Source organism: Spea bombifrons, chromosome 11 (assembly GCF_027358695.1).
Source record: "Spea bombifrons isolate aSpeBom1 chromosome 11, aSpeBom1.2.pri, whole genome shotgun sequence".
Lineage (NCBI taxonomy): Eukaryota > Metazoa > Chordata > Amphibia > Anura > Pelobatidae > Spea > Spea bombifrons.
The window spans coordinates 8155453-8178186 of record NC_071097.1 but is presented as its reverse complement, the minus strand read 5'-3'; the positions used below and the strand labels follow the sequence as shown (position 1 = coordinate 8178186).

At 43.2% G+C, this 22734-nt stretch overlaps 1 protein-coding gene across 1 annotated transcript in view; it reads left to right on the top strand.

Moving 5' to 3' along the window:
* Positions 1–22734, top strand: part of OSBP (oxysterol binding protein) — a 40656-nt gene that overhangs the window by 5768 nt on the left and 12154 nt on the right. The window contains exons 2-6 of the mRNA XM_053450059.1: positions 5032–5240; positions 5477–5724; positions 17408–17600; positions 17700–17808; positions 19541–19592. Of these exons, the coding sequence (XP_053306034.1) occupies positions 5032–5240; positions 5477–5724; positions 17408–17600; positions 17700–17808; positions 19541–19592 (811 nt within the window). The remainder of the gene's footprint in view (positions 1–5031; positions 5241–5476; positions 5725–17407; positions 17601–17699; positions 17809–19540; positions 19593–22734) is intronic.

Genomic DNA, 22734 nt, shown 5'->3' with positions numbered 1-22734 from the left:
TGGCCAAGGGCCAAAGCATCAAGCCTAGCACCCCACTGACGGTAATGATTTTTTTTTGTATTTTTTGACATCAAACTCTTTTCGGCGTATTCAGAGCAGCTAACTTAATGCCTGCAGGCATGTAGACGTTGTAAATTTTGTATGAATTTACAGCTCCTGGTATATGCGACTGTCACACGACACCCCAAAATGTGTTCAGCAACATCTCCTTTTACAGTGATACCCCACATGCATGGGTTTGTCGGGTTGTTTGGGAGGTAAAATGCCACATTTGGGAAGTGCACATTTTCGACTTGGAACTTTGACATATGGTCCTTCTGCCACCATGTCTTTGGGACATACTTAAAGCTGGTCATTTCAATTTACCCCACCAAACCATATGTCTGAAAACTAGACACCCTGGGATATTTCAAATGGCGGAATTTTAACCCTTTCCATGCACTAATTTTACCACCATTTTTCTCAAAGTTTGTGGTGGTATTTTTTGTGTTTAACTTTTATTTTATATTTTTGAACTTTTTTTTTACATTTTGTTGGAACTGGATGGTTCCCCTGATGGTAACATCACTGCATAACATTTTTGTTTTTTTTAGCTATTTTTTCTGTTTTATTTAATATTTTACTAATCGCTGGGCTCCACTGACTTGCATGCTTAAATGCGGTACCTGTAGTCAACCTGCGAGGGAGCCAGAGTTCTTACTGTTGACATGACACCCCGGGGAGGAGCAACACAGTGCCCCTGATGCCGATCTCGGTGTTGCTGAATGCCTCAACATCGAGGCTTTACAGCAACATTGTTTAAGCAAAGAAAGCGAGTGTATATCGCTTTTTAAGCTTGTTTAAGCCACGACGGCATTAACCCCTCAATGACCAATGACGTGCCAGAAATCTGTCACTTAACAAACCGTGCTTGGCATGTCATTGGTTGTTATGGGCTTAAAGATGAGTGATTATCCTGGAAGCAGTGAGTGCTCTCTGCTATTGTATTTTGATATCAAGTAGGTCTCAGACTGTCATCACTTAAAAGTCCACATTTCTGCTATTGGTTCTATTGCAGACACTTCTTTGGCTCAAGAACCATTGGGTTGGAGATTTGTCAAGCTATTGGAAATCTGTATCCAAATTTCTGATCTCTTCCTCCTTGGGACCTCACCTGGTTCTGGATAAGCCTTGTGTACCACCTTTTGAACCGTTTTTGCTCCTTACTAAGGCTAACTCAGAAGACGTCGCTTTTAGTTGTCATAACTTCAGCTAAGAGTGGGAGAACTACAGGCCTTGTGATGTAAACCACCTTGTATTATTTTCCATCAAGACAAGGTGGTTTTAAGAACCATACCAGACTTTCGTCCAAAGTATTAGGAAGGTGTGTTGCCTTTCTTCTGTCCAAATCCTGTTTCTCCATTAGAGAGGAAATTTCCCTCCTTGGGTAAAAAAAAAGTTCTAATCCAACATGTCTCTTGCTGAATTAATTTCCTTCCTCAGTTACCTCCTCTGGGTAACCGTGAAATGTCTAAGGCCACGAACCTTAATGAAGGAAGTTGTTGCTTGAATAATAGAAAATGGTTAGTGACAATTTGTCAGTGTTCTGAACTCTCTATATCCTGTTCTAATGGAGAATCAGTGGACACTCTTTCTTTCGTGAAGGGTTAGTTTTGTCCGCAAGGGCACATAATCTTGTATGCAACATATTCTGTGTTTCAAGTAATTCTATGTTGTATTATGTATTTCTCGCCCGTTTTGGGAATGTGTGAAATGTGTGGCCGACTGTAACTGGGTCTGATAGAACTAATGAATCCCTTAGATTATTTACCCGTGTATGTTTAAAAATACCTGTTAAGGACTTATTAGATGTTAGCACTTTTACGTTTAACACACTTCTGGATATATTGAGAAGGTGTATGGAACTTGGCTACAACTATTTTCTGTTCGTGAGTCTTTAACTTTGGCAGTAGCTTTCAAGTTTTAGTTCTGCTGGGTCCTATACCTGTTTTCCAACAAGCTGTTATCCCATGGCTCTCTTGCTAATTCTATAGTACCTGGGAATTCCCTCTCCTTGTCCATTTTGAGTTCAGCATCTAGAAAGTGTCTTACACGGCAACATTGATTTGACAGGTAAATCTTGTGAATTTATCCATACAGTAAAGTTGTCTAGTCTGCTGTCCACAGAATTAAAATGTTGTCCACAAAACGAAATGTGAATAAATTTGATTGAACTGTTGCAATAACCCGGTTTTCTCATATACAAATATATAAGCATTGGCATGTGGTGGTGCCATGGCTGCACCCATTGAGATTTTATAGCACCATCCTATTCTACATGTTCTTAAAGAATTGTTGCCTCCGCAGAGCCAATAGGAATAAGAGCTGACATTGACCTTGAGCTTTTAAGAGGTGATATTACATTACTAGGGACATGAAAAATATTTGAAATAGAGGCGTTAACCCCTTCGCGACCTTTGCCGGTTCAGGACCGTCATGACAAGAAGGTCACTAAATGACCTTTGACGGTCCTGAACCGTCAAAAAGTTAAATAAGCTTAGAAAGTGATCAAGGATCACTTTCTTCGCTTAAACGGCCTTGCTGCAATGCCTCGATGTCGAGGCATCCAGCAAGGCCGAGATCGGCATCGGGGGCCATGTCTGGCCCCTCCCCGGGGCGTCAACAGCCGCCATACATTGTATGGCGGCGGACGCCCGTTTTAAAAGCGTTTAGGAGGCGATCAACGATCGCCTCCTAAACTTAAATGGTGTCGCTGGAATGCCTCGATCAGGAGGCATCCAGCGACACCAAACACTTACCTTTAGGTGGGCTGTGACCGCTCCGGAGAGCGGTCACAGCCGCAGCTGCCGGTGATCTTCGCCATCAAGTAAGATGGCGGCGGCCCGGGAACTACAACAATAAAGACGAAAAAGTTCGCTAGAGGGTCTCCAGACCCTCTAGAGAACTGGCTCCACTTGCTGGTTGAATACAGGTACTGCATTCAACCATGCAAGTCAATGGAGCCCAGCTTTCTAATCACTATGTGATTAGTAAAATATTCAAAAAAAAATAAAAAATAAAAAAATGGAAAAAAAAAAATGTGCTAACATTTAAAAATAATTATGCAGTGATGTCACTAGATGAACCATCCAGTACCAGCACAATGTGTAAAAAAAAATATAAAAAAAGTATTAAAAAAAATAAAAAAAATAAAAAAATAAAGTTTATTATTTTGAGCAAGTGCTAAAATTTCTCAAAAATCTCAGAGTTAAAATAAAAGCACTTCAAATACCCAAGGGGTGTCTAATATATAAAAAAATGGCTGATGGGGTAAATTGGAGTGGCCTAGCTCACAGATAGGGCATAGGTACAGACTGACCAAAATGGAGAAAAAAAGCGCACTTCCCAAATGTGGCATTTTAAATCTGAAACAACCCGACAAACCCATGCATGTCGGGTATCACTGCACTCAGGAGATGTTCCTGAACACATATTGGGGGGTTGTTTGACAGTGACATATACCAGAACCTGTATATCTATAACTAAAGTACAATTTGTGTGAAAAAAAATTACTATTACAAAGTTTGACAAAGTGTAGTTCTATAATTGGTGCATGGAAAGGGTTAAAATAACAGCATTCGGAATACCCTGGGGTGTCTAGTTTTCCAAAATATATGGTTTGAATGGGTTAAATTGAGTTAACCGGCTTCAAAGATATTCCAAAGAGGAGATGGAGGCAGAATGACCAAATGACCACCTGGATTACGCATGCCCCAAAAGTAGCCTTTTACCAGCCAAACAATCTGACAAACCCATGCATGTGGGGTATCGCTGTACTCAGGAGATGTTGCTGAACACACATTGGGGTGTTGTTTGATAGTGACATATACCAGAACCTGTATATCTATAACTAAAGTACAATTTGTGTGGAAAAAAAAATAAAAAAAATTACTATTACAAAGTTTGACAAAGTGTAGTTGTATAATTGGTGCATGGAAAGGGTTAAAATAACAGCATTTGGAATACCCTGGGGTGTCTAGTTTTCAAAAATATATGGTTTGAGGGGGTTAAATTGAGTTAACCGGCTTCAAAGATGTTCCAAAGAGGAGATGGAGGCAGACTGACCAGATTTGTTAAAAAAGATTTGGAAATCATAAAACGCTGCTTGTACTTATTGCCCTATAACGTACAAAAAAACAGCAAAAAAACATAAAAACATTGGGTATCTCTAACCTCAGGACAAGTAGTAGAATCTATTTAGCTAGTTTTTTTACTTGCTTTTTTAGGTGAGTAAAAGATTTTTCAAATAAAAGTCATAAAATGTCTTTTTTTTCAATTTTTCACCATGTTTTTTTTATTTTTTTATAGTAAATAAGATGATACGATCAAAATAATGGTATCTGAAGAAAGCCCATCTTGTCCTGAAAAAAACAATATAACTTATGTGGGTACACTAAATGGGTGAGGAGAAAATTACACCTGAACACAAGCACCACAAAAGTGTCAAAACAGCCTCGGTCCCACAGGGTAGAAAACGAAAAATGAGCCCGGTCCTTAAGGGGTTAAGCTCTGCCTTGTGCTGTTTCTGCTGAATTTGTTGCCATATGAGGATTTAGCATGAAGCTGTCAATCAGCTCATCACCGTGTTAAGGAGGATGTGCTTGCTAAGTCAGCTGAAGAATTCTCCTCCCTTTTTTCTTCAATTACGTTATCCTCTTGTGCAGTTGACAGAATGTTACTAAATAAGTAATATAATAAAAATAAGGGAAGGTCAAAGGGTAATCTGGGATATGTAATTGGGACATGGTAATGAATCTGTAAGTAAGCTGTAGTGCGTGATCAAAAGTGGTCACCTTGACGTTTCAAGATGGTTCCAAGATGACAGCATGCGATACCTCACTACGTAATAGGTGTCATTATTATTTGTGTATAAAATCTGCCTGTAATTATCACAAGGTATGTTTTTCTTGGGAGACCATGCAAATTGATTGCAGGTCACAAAAAGCTTGAGAACCTGCGGCCTAATGTGTTGTTGTTGTATGTTTCTCACAGGTCAAAGGCTGAGATGCGTCACACCTGCCGTGGAACAATAAACCTTGCTACAGCCAACATTTCTGTAGAGGACTCCTGTAATTTTGTGATCTCTAATGGGGGTGCACAGACATATCACCTAAAAGCCAGCTCAGAAGTGGAGCGCCAAAGATGGATCACCGCCTTGGAGCTTGCAAAGGCCCGTGCAGTCAAGATGCAGGCAGAGTCAGGTAGGCATGAGGAGATGACCTCTCTGAACAATCTGAGCTTTAGGTTTCTAAAATAATGAACTTGGTGGTACCTGGAAAGTGAAGTAACTAGCAAAGCAATACAGTAATATCACTATTTTCTGATTTAATTTTTTTAACTGTGGTAGTGTTTTGTTTTTGTTTTTTTGTCATTAACTTTGTTTTTTCAAAGCCTTGTTTGCTTTCTTCTCCTGTTTTCCAACCCCTTCCCCACTCAGATGATTCAGGGGATGAAGACTCTACTCAGACCGATAAAGCTGAGGTTCACAGCACATTACGAGCCTTGTCGGGAAAGGTGGAAGATCTGGGTACATGTAATGATTTAATAGCAAAGCATGGAACTGCCCTACAACGCTCACTGAGTGAGTTGGAGAGCCTGCGCCTTCCCCAAGAGAGCTCTGATAAGATCAAACAAGTAAATGAGAGAGCCACACTCTTCAGGATCACCTCCAATGCAATGATAAATGTGAGTATATGTGAGAGAAAGTCATGACTTCTCTATAGTGTGCCAATGGTTCTTAATTTCTACAGAAGTGCCTGGCTCCTCCCCTTTTAACTAGAACATTTCCCTTTCTAGCTGTTATGTCAGTTCCGGGAGTGCATTAGGAGTGTGTGAATGTATTCTCTCAATGAATGTGTCGTCATGCACAAACACTTAGATTATGCCAGGAGACTTCCACCCAGAAAGTAAATGAATTATGGGAGAAAAACTGGTCATGGCTGCCCCATTTTTACTTTTATTCCTATTAGAATGCACAGAGCTGCAAAATACATAGTCATATATAAAGGGTAGCATAAAATACATCGGGAACAAATCAACATGCTGTCTAGTAATCCTGAAGTTGTTGAACAGATGCACCACAATTATCTCTCCCACTTCGCAAATATAGTAAAAAGGAGGCAATACCATTGTAAAAGGAAACGGCCTTACGGTTTACAAAATATTGTGCATCCTTCTACCATTTTTATTTAACGTTTTCTGTTGCCTTGGAACATGCCCTTTTTCAACAATTATACAATTCAGAGCGCAGGACCTTGGGGGTTTGAATTAATGGTAGGAATATATACTGACTTCCATTGTCTAGAATTAGCATCTTGGGTGCTATCAGCATATGCATAGTTATTTTCTTCATGCTGTTAGGTACTTTTGCAGAAGAGGACTGTTACATATGTTCTATTCCCAGTATTCCATATATTGAATTTTAGGTCAATTATATTTTATTGGAACAAGGTGACAAATAAGTCCAGATGCAAACAACAAAAAAAAGGTACAGATACTTTTCTGCACTTGAGGAACAATCAGCAAAGATGTCATGTCAAATTAGATACAGCAAAAGTTGTGAAAATAAACAGAATCACGGAACCATTAAGCGCCTGAGACAGTCTGCAAAAAGCCCCCTCGGCACACAACCCTCATCTTCCAGACTGGTGAGGAGAGAGAAGAAAAAAAGGGGGATAGGTGGGCTAGAGGAGAGACCGGGATAAAGAAATTAGACCGCACAAACGGTGGGGGGAGAAGAGAGGGGGATGGAGAGAGGGAAAAGGAGGGGCGAAACTGGATTTAAAAAAAAAAAAAAGGAAATAGTCCGCGTAAACGGGGGAAGAACAACGTTACTTCAGGATCTCCACCATAACCATAGAGGACTGGAAAGCTATCCAGCATGTCCAGACCCCTGTGTAAGCCTCCATCCTATTGTTAGACAGGTGAACTAACTCTTCCATAACCCTCACCTCCTCCACCTGGGAAACCTAATATCAGAGAGAAAGAGCCTCCGTATACCTCCGGTACAAGGGAATCGGACAGAGAGCAGCATTAAAAAGGTGTCTAACAGTAGAGCATTTCATGGATGATAGAGACCCGTCAGCGTGAAGAAGCAAGCCAAGGCTCAGAGAGAGAGGGGAAAGCCCGCCCAGTCCCCCCTTCTGCACAACGAAAGACTCTTATCCAAAAAAGCTTGAGCTGGCTGCAGCTCAACCAGATGTGCAGGTAGGAGCCGAGTTCCTCACCACACCTCCAACAGGTCAGGTCACTCCCCGGGAAGATCCTGCTAACAGCCACAGGCGTCCGGTAGCACATGGACAGCACCTTGTAGACATTTTCTTAAATCTTTGAAGCGATAGAATATTTGTGCACTAAAGTGCAGATCTTCTCCCACTGATGATCAGATAGACCCCTGATGGCCTCCTCCCAAAACCCTATGAAGGACTGGGGAACGGAAGGCGCACCCGCTAATAGCAAGTGGTACGTCCTAGAGATCCCCCCCCCCAAAGCAACTTTTCTTGTCGGGCAAGTTGCTCAAAGGCCGTCAGTTCTCTCCCTAAATTGTTTCCCGGGGAGCGATAAAACATAATGCATAAGCTGAGCAAAGCTGAAGCACGGGGTGCCGGGGAGTAGAGACAGCCCCATCGAAGGGTAGAGGAGCGTGCCCCCCCACATAAATCCGACAGCAAGGTCTCAGGAGCCATGCCCAATGACCTCAAGAACCCACCCTCCAGCCCCGGCAAGAAATCCAAGTTGCCCGCTACAGGTATCAACAGAGAGGAGAAGGACAACAGAACTCCCCCGACGCTCCTCTGGCGCCCAATCCTCAAAGTCCGGACAAAGGGGTTGGGGTAGAGTGAGGACCGGACGGAGCCACATGCATGTAGGTAAGGGGAAAGGTGAACTTGAAACGCACATGGGCTCCAGGTACTCCTCGATGAGAGAGCGCCTACTATCACCCGCGTAGTCACCTTAAAGGTTGTATAAGGATCTGTAGTATTGACAAAAGGAGTCGGATATGTCTGAGGGAGAGCAAGAAATCTGGCCCCGCGCCGTTTTGATTCTACTGATATAGAGAATTGTTGCTTAGTTTGTAGGGCCCTCCCCAGCAGTCGCACTGCTAAGGAAGATCCCCCATGTAGTGCATTTATGTGCCTCCCAGGTAGATGAGTGATCGACTCCAGTGTTCGCATTATCCGTGATGAAGTGTTCCAATTGACTGTTAACGGCCTGAACCATGTCCCCGTTTGATAGTAGTCGGCCTATATCAGCGGGCTTGAAGGTGCAGAGTGATCCGAAACCCTTGCCGCGCCAATGGCGCAACCCTCCGACAGCTCCAAGTGATAATGCTCCATCAAGAGGAGGTCTATTCTAAAGTATGACTTATGAGGGGCAGAATAGCTGGTATAATCTCTCCCCTCCAAGTGAGTCGCCCTCCAACAGTCAACGAGCCGATACCTATGTAGAATTGGATACCTTGCTTAAACTCCATGAGGGAGCAGAGAATGCGAGCTAAGGCAGGGCATTGACCCCTATTGGAGAGGTAGATTGAGGCAAAAGTAAACATCTGTTCATGAATGATTCCCTTAACAAATGCTAATCTGTCATCCGAGGCATTTTAAAGTGCTAAGTTATATGAGAAGGAAACGAGCAAAGAAAATAAAAAGGGGGGGGAGTGCAAAGAAAGAGGGAAAAAAGATGGGGTAAAATATAAATATAGAACAGGAGTAAAGGGTACTTTGCCAAAAGGACAGCGGGTCACGTTGGACAGAGGGGGCCGAGGAACATGGGTGATGCGCAGCAGCAAAGGTCGGGATGGGCGAAGACTATGAGCTTCGAGATAAAACCGAAGCCACACCCCCCCTGAGGTGCTGGGGGGTGCCGAAAGGAAACCCCAACCGAGATGACAGCAGTAGGGCTAAAAGGAAAAAAAACAAAAAACACAAAAGTACAATCCCAGAAAAAAAATACAAAGAACGGTACAGACAAGAACAAGGAACAAAAAAAGATCCATTGCTGAAACCCACATTTATAACGCGACAATTTAGTAACCATCCACAACATAGTGTGAAGACATCCCCGAGACATATGTGTGAAGCCCTTATGTGCAATAAGTTGGAAAGGGGAACCCTCCTTTTCTTATAGGAGCGATGTAAGTGGGTGCAGCACCCGTCTGTTTCGGAGGGTTATAGAGGATAGATCTTGAAAGAGCGCTAGCGTTTGCTCTTCAAATGTACAGGATCCCCTTGTTTTGGCCATCACCTCTTCCTAAAATCATGAAAACAGGGGGGTCAGTTGGTCTACCACGGGGCCACAGAGCTTGGTGCGCCCTGTCCAGGTGAATGGGGGTGTCACGGCTCAGAATCGAATTGAAGAGCCGTTGTAGTAACTCCTGCAGATCTTCCAGGCTCTCTAAGGCCTCTTACCCTCAACGTTATTCCTCCAACCTCAGTTCTCGAGGTCCTCGACCGAGTGAAGAAGTTCAGTGGCCAGGCCATTCAGGTAAGTGGTGGCCTGGCGAAGATCAGACATCTGTTGCGTAACACACACGCGCGAGGCCTTTAGCTGTGCAGTGTGCTGCTCCACTCCCGCTATGTCTGCATGTAAGGCCGCTAACTCCTCGTGGAGTGCTTGCTTCACCTCAGAGATGAGGTTGCTGAAAGTCCGCCTTGGTGCGAAGGGAGCGGGATGCCTTTTCCGAAGAGCTAGCCATTGAAGGCGCCATCATTGGAGAGGGTGGCTGTGGGCCAAGCACAGCAGGAGTCTGAAAGTATTTGCGAAGCGTCTGCCCCGATTGCCTGGTTTGGGTCTCCGGGGGTTCCTGACACTGAGAAGGCCGTTTCTCTACCCATGATGGGTACAAGTGTCGGATGGATGCAGATTCTAGTGGGTAAGCTGCGGAGCTCAGATCTGAAGCTGCCATTTCTTGGCAAGGCCCCCCAGCTCTTAACATTTTCCTCTCTCCCATTTAGTGTACACAGACAAATGATATATTTTATTTGTACGAGGACCAACATTTACTGTAAAAAATAAAATATGGTGAAAAATTGAAAAACATAACTTTTTTACAAAGCTCATGAAAAAACATACAAAACACGCTAATATTTGTCCTGATTTTAGAAGTGTTTTTATAGTTTTTCTGTTTTTTATTTTTTTTTCCTCTTGCAAGTTAATAGGACAATAAGTATAAATAGCATTGTGCTATTTCAAAACCATTCTGTTTGAAATCTGGCCATCCTACCTCCATGTCCATATTTGTGACATACTTGAAGTCGGCCGATTAAATTTATCAACATCTCCTGAGTACAGTGATACTGCCAATAGTATTGTTGGGTTGTTTGGCTAAAAGGCCACATTTGAGGCATGCACAATTCAGTTTTTCTTGACATTTTGGCATCTGGTCATCGGGCTCAATGTCCAATTTGGGACATCCTTAAAGCCAGCCAATTAAATTTACCACATCAAACCATATATTTTGGAAAACTAGATACCTCAGGGTATTGCAAATGGTGGTATTTTAACACTATCCACACACTTATTCTGCGATCAGCCTTTTTAACCTTTGTGCCACCACAATCTTTGATAAAGGCTGACTGCAGCAAATAAACACTATTTTATGTTCAGCTATATCCCCCAAGTTAGTTTAGCTGCCCCCACTTCAAATTATCCCATATTCTTATTTTTGGATATTTCACGTTTCATTTAATTATTAAATTATTATGACCCAAGTGAACTCTGAGCACAGAGAAACCCCCCTACATCACTTGTTAGGGTTCCCAGCACAGCAGTTTGGGTGTTCTTCTTTAGGGTTCCGCAATGAAGTAGACGGTTCCCCAGCAGGGATTTAACCTGCGCAGACATCCTCCGCTACTGCCCTCCACTTCCACTGGGGCTTCTATGATGGAGCATCAGCGTGACATGACCTTCCGGTACTCCACCATAGAAGCCCCGGGCAGAAGTACCAGCCAGCAGTGGCGGAGGTTGTCTATGTGCATTGCGCAATGTTCATTGGCTGCCAGAGAGTAGTATGTGCCGCAGTGGACCTGGATCCTCCTCTCTGACGTGCGCAGACAACCTCCGCTACTGCCGGCACTCTCACTGGGGCTTCTATGGTGGAGCACCAGCGTCACATGACCTTCCGATGCTCAGTCATAGAAGCTCCAGCGAACGTGCAGGCCAGCAGCAGAGGTTGTCTATGCGCGTTGCGCAGACGTTCACCTGCTGCCCCCGCTAGAGACACCTAAGTGTCTTGAGCACGGGAGTAAGTGTGGGGGGGGGCAGAGTGGCATATCTGGGGGTATAAGGCATATCAGAGGGCACTATGGCGTTTAGTGAGGTATAAGGCATATTGGGGGGGAGGCAGAGTGGCATATGTGACGGACCTCAGGTTGTCCCTCTTCGCCAAGAGCGACTTCTCCCTTAAAGACGATAATCCACCGCAATTCGTAGGCAATATCCCCAAGCAAAGTAAAGGGATATCGCTATCCACTACCCAAATAACCAGGCGAGACTAGTCTTTAGGTTCAACAAAAGGAATCTGTTTATTATGGGACCAGTGTCGCCTTTTATAGGAAGGGACACCACAGGGGGGCAACAATACAAAAGAACACAGGTGCGCCTAAATCTGGGAGATAAGGAGCACACATAATCTAATAAAGATAATCTCTCAGACCTTAGTGTGCGGTGTGCAAACTCTTACAAAATAAGGTAATAAAATACATTTTTATTAATAACACAATAAAGAGCTTCATGTCACTGGATAACATTAACTGAGGGGCACAATCCGTGAAAATAGCGACGTCCTAGAGTCCAGCAAAGTCTCGGGATGTACTCAGCCCTCCGCTAATTCCAAGATAGACTCCCTGGGATTTAAAGATGATACGGTGAAAATAGCTACGTGATCCCAGTAGGAGAAAAGGAAAGTGACGTGAGTGAAATGTCCGCCGACCGCTAGCAATGACAAGTGCAGAAATAGTTCCAGGCGTGAAAGTCCCGGTCTCACGAACGCCCTCGGAGCCTGTCCGTGCTCCGATCAAGTCGCTCTTTTGGGAATAGTCCTCTGGGAGTCAAGGCAACAATAGCGGAGGGGTAGGGTGACTCTAGGAACCGTCACAGCGTATCTGGAAGGGGGCAGAGTGGCATATCAGGGGTTATAAGGCATATTAGGGGCAGAGTGGCATATCAGAGGGCACTATGGCATATAGGGGGTATAAGGCATATCTGGAGTGGGGCAGAGTGGCATATAGGGGGGTGTAAGGAATATCTGGGAGGCAGTGTGGCAAACATGGGCTCAGATGTGCATAACGGGGGGGGGCAGGTTGGGAAATAAAAACAAGTGCATTTTTTTTTATTCTGTTTGTTTTTAACATCCAGTTAGCGTTAGACATGCATTTTTAACTACATCATATGTACTTGTATCTTTGAAGTTAGGACTGTGATTGAAATATGATTTCAAAATAGCTGAACTGGCAGTTTTCATTCTGTAATATTATCCCCTGCTGGGTGTTTTTTTCATTTATCCCTGCTGTGGGTAAGCAATAAGGTTAGGCTCCAGATCCTCTGCAGCGCTGCAGGGGACCTGGTTCCTCCTCTCCGGCAGCCGTGGACGTCTGCGCGATGCACGTAGACAACCTCTGCTGACAGCACCTGCACCGGCGTGACATCACCTTAGAAGCCCCGGCGGAAGTGCCAGTAGCGGAGATTGTCTGCGTGCATCGCACAGACGTCCACCGGCCAGCCCCGCTAGACACCAGGGAGTCTGGGGATGCTTTGTTAAGTTGGGGGGGGTCGAGTGGCTCTTCTAGGAAGCAGAGTGGCATATCAAGGGACAGGTGGGCATTTTGGGGGGCATAAAGCATATCGGGTTATAAAGCATATCTGGGGCACATTATAATTTAGGTACATTATGAATTAAGGGGGACCTTAAAATGGCTATTGGTTTTCTGTTTGTGTATAAAATATGCTGACAAACTGTATAATATATACCAAAAATGTTAAAATACATGTATGCCTGTTCATTAGATAAAATACTGTTTTATCATTCAACTAATGTGTATTTTTTCTTTGAAAATATTTTTTTATTTAAAATACCACCAAACTTTAATGGTGCGGCCTATATTCAAGCCAATACGGTGTGTATATTATATTATATAATATAACATATATATATATAATATATATATATATATATATAATATATATAATATATATATATATATATATATATATATATATATATATATATAATTAGCCCCTGTCCAAGTATATATATTTTATATTGCAAAAATTGGACCCCAGGAAAGCATTTCCTCGGGCCACGCTCCCTAGCATGCAATCACTCCATCCGCTACCACACACAAAAAAAAATACAAACCCTGTATTTGCAGGTATACATAAATAATGTATGGAAACATAGCATTGCACGTATAGATCAACAGAACACAAACCCCGCATTGCAGGTATAGATCAACTGTAAATCACATGTAAACTCAGCACTGACAGTATAGATAAAACCCCCTAAATCACAAGCATAGATCAGATTGCAAGGCCAGCCCTGGCATCCACACGGTAACATAGAACCTGACCAGCACTCAGATAACACACACAGGACGTGCCATCTTTGTCGCAAAACAGCCCAGCCTGAGTCAACTTTGTCCCCAAATAGCCCGGCATACTACATATTTATCCCCAAACAGCCCGCCCTGTGCTATCTTTGTCCCATAAGCACCCTGTTTGTGCCATATTTGCCTTTCCACAAATCAATTATACATATATAATAGTAATAGTCACTCGCTAATTAACAATTTCATTCACACAATTCACACAGTTCATTTATTTTCTCTCTCTTTATTTATTTCAGTATTCTTACTACCCTCCTTTCCTCTCTATCTACCCCCTCTCCCTCCCTTCTTACTATCTACCCTCTCCACCCTTTGTAGTTCACTTACCTTGCTGCAGTCCTGAGGTGGGAAAGGGAGGCCTCTGTCTCGCTGCTCTGCCGCGGTGCGCGCTGCTTCATTGCTCAGTTTCGGCATGAAATGCCGACACTGAGACCAAGACAAAGGCCTTGCGGAGGAGGGAGGGGCACCGAGCGGTTGCTATGAACTTTTTCACGAGCGACCGCTAGGTGCCTCTTTCTTTTCCGTGCCAAAAAAAAAAAGAAAGACGGCGTTTCAATTGGGGGGCACAGCAAGATGTAGGGGGACCATGGCCCCCTCAGCCCCCCCCTGCCAGCGCCACTGATATATAGAATTTCTATACATTTCAAGCAGTTATATGGCACATATTATAAGGTGTTTGGAAACTGGTGGGGTTTTTTTTTTACGTTTAGTCTGCTGGGTTTAGAACTAAATTTTATTTATTTATTTTTTTTTCTTCTAACCAACAATTCTGTGTTGCTTAGGATGTTATGTGTTATGGCAGGACAATCCAGCTAAAGTTGTTCAGGTGTCTCTCATGATTACAGAAATATTCCACATGCATAGGTCTTTTTATGTTTTGCTTTGAAATTTGCATGGCACAATCTAATTAAGTTATAGTTGCTTAGGAGAGTGCTCCCCAACTCTCTCCTCAAGGCACACTGAACAGTGCAGGATTTAGGTATTACTCAGGTTAGTCTAAGGTGTTTTTGTTTTTTTAATTTTGCAACACCTTAGACTCACCTGCGTAATACCTAAATCCTGGAGCCTTAAGGAGAGGGTTGAAAAGCGATTAGGGTCTTAGTTCAGGTTATGTGGCAATTCAAAATACCCCATATTTTCCCCTTGTGAGTTATGACTCACTCCAACACAAAAGAAAAACTATATATTTATAAAATTTTTATATATATATATATATATATATATATAACCCCTTAACGACAATCCCCGTACATGTACGGGGTTGCCGTGCAACGGGTTAACGACAATGCCCGTACATGTACGGGCTGCCGTTAAATAGCTGCATCGCCGTGATCGCGGCGTTTTCGCCGCGATCGGCGGCTTTGCAGCATCCACGGAAGCCTCACAAGTGAGGCTGACCGTGGATCCGGGGAGGGCAGCCCTCGGCAGCCCTCCCCGGAGGAAAAATGGCCGCCGCCGCACCGATCATCAAAGATCGCGGCGGCGCCCGGCTAAAACTGCTTAGGAAGCGATCGGAATCGCTTCCTAAGCATAAACTGTGTTGCTGACATGCCTCAGTATCGAGGCATGTAGCAACACAACCCCCCGACCCCCGATCGCCTTGTGATTGCTCCGAGGAGCAACCACAAGTGCCATCCTGTGAATGACGTTGCCGTCATTCACAGGATGGAATTAACAAGAGATTTGAGTTCACAGAGGGTCTATCCAGACCCTCTTGAGAACTCTCGAGCTCCTCCTGCAGGTTGAATGCAGGTACTGCATCCAACCATGCAAGGTCAATGGAGCCCAGCTCACTAATGAGTGACTAGTGTAAAAAAAATAAAAAAAATAATTAAAAAAAAATAAAAAAAAAATGGTCAAAAATGTTTAAAAAAAATGTTAAAAATATGGTAACATGTAAAAATCCCCACTGTCAGCAAAAAAAAAAAAAAAAAGTTTTTAATAAGCAAGTCCTAAAATTTTTTATCTTTACAAAAATTCCATCATGGAAAGAGTTAAAATATTGGCATTACAAATGCCCATAGGGTGTCTAGTATTAAAAAATATATGAGTTGATGGGGTAAATTGAATTGGCCGGGTTCAAAGATGTCCCAAATATGGGACATGGGGCAGATGTGTAAATGGCAAAAAAATACACACCTCACAAAGGCGGCCTTTTACCTCCCAAATAACCCTACAAACCCATGCATGGGGGGTATCGCTGCGCTCAGGAGATGTTACTGAACACATATTGGGGTGTTGTGTGACACGGACATATACCAGGAGCGATAAATTTATACCTGAAGTACAACGTGTGTGAAAAAAATACAAAAATAATTACTACCATAAAGTTTCACAAAGGGTAGTGGTAAAATTAGTGCATTGAAAGGGTTAAAATACCAGCATTTCAAATACCTTGGGGTGTCTAGTTTCTAAAAATATATGACTTGATGGGGTAAATTGCATTGGCCGGCTTCAAAGATACCCGAAATGGCACATGGGGGGAAGAATTACCAGATTTGGAAAAAAAGGTTTTGAAATAGCAAAACGCTACCTGTACTTATTGCCCCATAACGTGCAGAAAAAAGCAAAAAAACATAAAAACATTGGGTATTTCTAAACTCAGGACAAATAGTAGAATCTATTTAGTAGGTTTTTTCATTAGTTTTTGCAGATGAGTAAAAGTTTTCTGTTTAGAAAGTGAGAAAAAGTAATTTTTTAACAAAAAATCCCCATATTTTATCATTTTTTTTTATGGTAAATTAGATGATATGATAAAATGAATGGTATCTAAAGAAAGCCCTGTTTATCCTGAAAAAAACAATATATAATATGTGTGGGAGCATGAAATGAGAGAGAAGAAAATCACAGCTAAACAGTAACACTGAAAAACGTTAAAAGAGCCATTGTCCCGCAAAATACTACGAGTAAAAACCCCTATTGTCCTTAAGGGGATAAATAAAAATTTACTCTAGTATAATACACCATAAAGCAATTAGTTATGCAGAGTCCTTGCCTTGTGGACAGTCCCTCCTAATTAATACCTTTTTGTAGCAGACTTAGGTTAAAAAAACCAAAAAAAAAACCTTTCCTTTGACACCGGTGGGTGGGATTGTGCAAGGACTATTCCTGCCAATAAAATGTAGGAAGGGTTGTTAAGGGTAGACATGTCTCCATGCAACGGTTTGTGCCCCCTACCAGTGTCTGTGGCAAGGTTTGTGAACGTCTGTAGAACATTGTTAAATTGTACACTGCAGACCCCGGTCTACCTCAAGCAATGTTGGTGCCGACCCCTGTGTATGTGACAGTCTATTCGATGTTTGAGGGGCTGCCGTCTAGTGCAGGGAAAAAAGGGACTGCCGGATGGGTGTGGGGGGTACTGCAGCATAGTATTTGGGTGAGATAAGTCACTGCCTTATAATGTTGTGTGTGACAAATGGGTGAGAGAGTGAAGAAATAGGGGACCATTAGAGAGCAAAAGGCGTGAAAGAAGGATCATGTCATATTAATGACTAGCACATTCGCGTTTACGTAAAGTAAAACATTTGATCTCTTATTTGATTGCATCTCCTATACGTTTCGGTTGTCCTCTGTAATATGTAGTCCTTTTATGGGAGTCTATATACACCCAACTAAAATTATTTGAGGCATCCCCATAACATTGTGGGCTGCACAAAGCTCACAGGTCCTCTAGAAATGACCCCCAACTCCCACTGGATAGAAATCATTGGTCTACTCGCTTTTTCATTTGTTCATTGCTTTGACCTCATTTTCACTGCTTTTCTCAGGCTTGTCGAGACTTTATGTCTCTTGCAGAGAGTCATAGTAAACGCTGGCAGAGAGCATTGCAGTATGAAAGAGACCAGAGACTTCGTCTAGAAGAGACACTTGAGCAGCTGGCAAAGCAGCACAACCACTTGGAGCGGGCGTTCCGTGGGGCTACTGTGCTGCCAGCAGAGACCCGTTCTGGGGCCTCCAAAGGTAACGTTCCAAAGTGTATCTAAAAAAAAATATATATTACTATTGCATTTCTTACACTTTCAATGAAACCTAAAATGGTGGTTGCGTTCTTTGTTTTAGACCTCTGCGGGACAGGGAAAGGGGACCTTAGTGATGAAGATGATGAGAATGAGTTTTTTGATGCCCCAGAAATCATAAGCGGCTCTTCACAGGATGGTCTTGGGCACAAGTGAGTATGGTCCATTACTTCAACACTACAAAATCTGTACTTTTATTACATTATTTTAACCTCTGTTTAACAAATACGATTTCTAAAATATCATGATGTACTGATGCCAAGTGCATTTCAGACATATTAAAGACATTTCATTGCACTGAAATAAGAGATCGCAGTCCCCCTTTTGTGTTAAACAACTTATTGCCCACAGTCATGTACTCAGTAGGGTATCTAATGTTGTGTACTTAGCTGGTGGAGCAGAGTTTTTACTTCCCTCCATGTACATAGGCTCCTTTCATTGTCTTATTAACTTTCCGGTTGCCTTTACCATTCACACCATACGCAGCAGTGATATTCGCAGGCCGTGTCAGACATTCCTTAAATTAAACTGGTTACCGCCTAATATAAGGTCACGGTTTGTGGCCTGTATGGCAATATCTGCTTTCCATTTGGGACGCCAGATGCTATTTACTGCCTCAGTATGTATGCAATGAGGTTGCACGCTGTGGTGGGTGACACCATTGCTGCAGTGTTCTGGGAACCAGGGGCTTCCAGTTCTTGGGTAAAAGGCAGGAGGGTGCTAGAGGATCATGGGTAGTTGAGTATTCGTGTTAAACATCCAATAAGTAAAATTAAATATTTTAAAAGGTCTTGACATAAAGCATTAAATATTTATTTCTTTAGTTAAAAAAAAAAACTTCGGGAAGAGTGGTGGGAGTTCTCCCTTAACCCGAGTAAAAAAAAAAAAAAAGATGATGAAGAAAAAAGTTTACTAAGTATAATTGATTTCAGAGGTTTCAACATTCTTTTAATAGTTATTGATTTACCGTATTGGCTCGGATATAGGCCGCCCCCGTATATAGGCCGCACCCTAAAAGTTTGGTGCTTTTTTAAAGAAAAAGTTTTTTTTCTTTAAAAAAGCACCAAAAAAAACATGCTGCCACTCTGTCTCCCCCCCCCCGAGATACGCTGCCGCTGTCCTCCCTCCCCGCGATACGCTGCCGCTGTCCTCCCTCCCCGCGATACGCTGCCGCTGTCCTCCCTCACCGCGATCCGCTGCCGCTGTCCTCCCTCCCCGCGATCCGCTGCTGCTGTCCTCCCTCCCCGCGATCCGCTGCCGCTGTCCTCCCTCCCCGCGATACGCTGCCGCTGTCCTCCCTCCCCGCGATCCGCTGCCGCTGTCCTCCTCTGCCCCCCCCTCCTCGACTTACCGGAGCAGACTCCCGGGTGTCTTGCGGGGCCGGCGAGGGACATCTACGCAATACGCGTATGCAATTTCCGGTACCGGAAGTTGCATGCGCGTATTGCGTAAATGTCTCCCGCCGGCCCCGCAAGACACCCGGGAGTCTGCTCCGGTAAGTCGGGGGTGGGCAGAGGTAAAACGCTTAGATAACCTCCCGTGCCGGCACCCCCCCCCCCCGTGGGAAGTGCTGGCAGGGGAGGCTGTCTGAGCGTATCGGGGAGAAGGATGCAGGTCCCCTGCACCGCTGCGGGGGATCTGTATCTTAACCCCGCTGCCTGCCCGGCGCCCGGGACTGCATGTCCCGGGCGTCGGGCGCTAGAGCCCGAATATAGGCCGCACCCCCACTTTAAAAACTTAAAGTGGGGGAAAAAAGTGCGGCCTATATTCGAGCCAATACGGTATATTAATTTATTGCAGGTCTATTATTTCTGTTGTATTTTTTTTTCTAGTTTAAGCTCTCTTCCAGCTTTTAAATTCTAATAAAAATCTCTCTCTCTGCAGGCGATCAGGAAGCAACATTAGTGCAGCAAGCTATGATATTATAGAAGAACCTGTAAGTGTTGATACCTTCATATCTGTGCACTCATCCCATATGCACACACACACTGAACTGTGCGAGTTGTGCAAGATAAAGAAAATTAACTTTAATGTCAATAGTCAACCTGTCTCATCTGTGGTGAGAAACTTGCAGGAATCGTTGCGTTCTTAGACCCTAGTTCTTTATTCTCCAGCAATTGTTCCTACGATATACCAAGAGGTTCACCTTTTTGTGTCAGTGGGAATTCCTCCATTTGCTTCTAGTCTGCGAGTGAAAATCTTAAGATTCTTATGTCCTTCTGTTTTTCTTGGTATGTTGTTTTTCTCCAGTACGATTTTTTTTTTATCCATCTTCCATATCATTCTAGTTATGCATCCTCTTAAAACCTGTATTTACCACTGACATCAATCCTGCTAAGTCTCTCTTCACATGTTTTACTACTAACTTCATAGAATTGTAAAATGGTAGATCTTGGTTAAGTAATTAAGGAACAAGAAGAATATAGGCACAAAAATAATGAACATAGATTTATTTACATTAGAATGTCTAATTATGTTGTGATTGTGAAAATCTGGGCTTGTCATTTCCCTTGTTAACTCCAGCAGTGCTGAACATATGAGATATTCAATAAGATATAATGGTGGGAAAAAATAAAGTGTAACAGACCGCAATATCCAGCTACAAAACATAGATTCTTCAGCAGATGAGACTTTGTCTATAATGCTTGACAAAAGTATGAAGAGAGGTCTTAACAGGTGCTCTACATATCTGAACTGGATGAACCTCTGCTAGCTCAGCCCATGAACTTGCTACAGACCTCGTAGAACATGCTTCCTGGATTCCCTGTACTATCCACCTGCTGACGGATTTCAGTCTTTAAATCCTTTCCAGCCGCACACATAATGAACAAGTTGGAGAATCAGCAGAGCCAAGTAGTCCTCTTCAAATACATCTCTAGGGATATTCTAACATCCAAGAAATGCGGCGCCCTCTCTCTCGCATTCTTAGGTTCCAGACAAAAAGATGGTAAAACAAAGTCCTGAAAATCTGAAAAAAGGAAGTGTTATGAGTAAATCCCAGTGATAAATGAAGTACTGTGCTGACATCCATAGTAATGGAGAACATGAAGAAAATCTCCAGGCAGGTGCAATTGTCACGTGAAACACCACCGTAAAAGGGAGAAAACAGAGAGGTTCAAAGAGGCTCAAATGGCGCTTAATAAGGCTTTTCAAAATCACCATTAAATCCCAAGGAGGCACATGAGGCTGCGACTGAGCCCAATTCTGGATAATGCCATCATAAATAAACAGAACCAAGAGTGAAAGGCAAAGTCAAAGAAGGGTTTTAGGTCATCGATGTGTGCTTTAATAGTAACTGGGCATAGGCCTTTTGGAGAAGCCCAAATGGAGCAATCAGAGCTTTAAGAATTGACAGATGACGAGTTTGAGGGAGCACCATTCAGTGAAGATCTTCCAAATGGCATACCTTTTTCTGGTGTCTAATTTCCTGCTTTCCAACAGAATGTCTACGTCCGAGCAGGAGAACATATTCAATCTCCAGGCAATCAACAGAAGTAGTGCTGAAGATTGATGGAGACCCTGGGAAAGCAGATCTTAGTGGTCTGGAAGTCCAAAAATGGATAATCTGTATATAATCTTGCATAAAGCGATTCTCTAGGCATGTTCCCCAGCCGTGCAGTTTTGCATTTGTAGAGATCACTGTCCAGCATGGAGCCCACAATGACAGACCTCTGGCTACAAAATAGAAATTTAGCCAGCACCAAAGAGAAAATCCAACACAAATGGGAAGGGAGATGCCTTTGAGCCATCCCGTTTTGATTAAACAACGTCTGGTCAGAGCCACCATCCTTCATAGCATAGTCATTACCTGTCTGGGGAAACGTGAGATATCCAAGCAAATCCCTTAACCCAATCTAGTGTCTACTACTGTTCCCACTACTGTTCCAACAAATTTTCCAGATCTTTGCCGAACAAATCCTTCCAGTAGAAACAAATCCCAGACAGTATGTTCTTAGAAGCAGAGTTAGCAGCCCACAACTTCAATACTGTTCTACAAGCCATTATAGTCAGAACAGAAAGAGAAGACTTTAGACTTGCAGTCACTTCAGGGCTGCTTACAGAAAAGGCATACCGAATGCTTCGTTTTGGAAGAGGCTTTCCTAGGAGCCTCCCTCTGGGTCTCTTCAACCTGTTTCTCATCCATGGTAGAAAAAGAACATAGTCTCCAAATGGCCTCTGCCCCTTCAAGTGGTGTATTCCTGGAGCCGTGGTGCATGGAGTGATTCCAAGATTCCTGGAAGATGTGCATGGGTGATGTGATTATCACCTAAAAATCACCAGGAACCTTCTCCATTGGAAAAGAGAAAAAGAAGAAATCTACCTCCAGAGATCCAGAAATGTGAGCTCCTACCTGAAGTAGGGCAGGAAAAACAATGAGGGCAGGCAGTTTGGAGGGGCAAGCATTTTTTCCCCTTCCTCTCTCTTCCTTTAGGAGGAATATTTTAATATAAGAACAGTAAATTTGTTTCTCAGTAGTAATTATGGGATTACACTCCAGATGAAAAGTCGGATAACTTTCTAGCAAGGAAAAGAATTCAATACTTTGAAGCAATAAAAAAAAAAAGGTTCAGAATTACAAGTACTTAGATACAATACCAAGACTATTTATACTTTTGACCGCTGTAAGGAAAACAATGATCACATGCAGAATTTTATAAACTGCTTGATCTGAATTGCCTGTGTGACGGACTGGCCAGGGACCTCAAGTTGTCTCTCCGCCAAGAGCGACTTCTCCCTTCAGGATGATAATCCACCGTAAAAAAAGCAACAGGAAAGGACTCCAGGAGAGTCCAGGAAAGTCCCGGGACCACCGAGTGGAAGAACCAGCGGACCGCCCATGAGGTGGTAGCTGTAAACAGTTCCATAGGAAACAGTCCTAGGTACCGCTGGCCTTCGGAGTTAACTAACTCGGTGGTCGATGTACTCAGCCCTCCGCTAATTCTAGGATAGACTCCCAGGGATGTAAAGATGATACAGTGAAAATAGCAACCTGATCCCAGTAGGAGAAAAGGAAAGCGACGGGAGTGAAAGTCCCGCTCTCACTCACGAACGCCCCGGAGCCTGTCCGTGGTCCGATC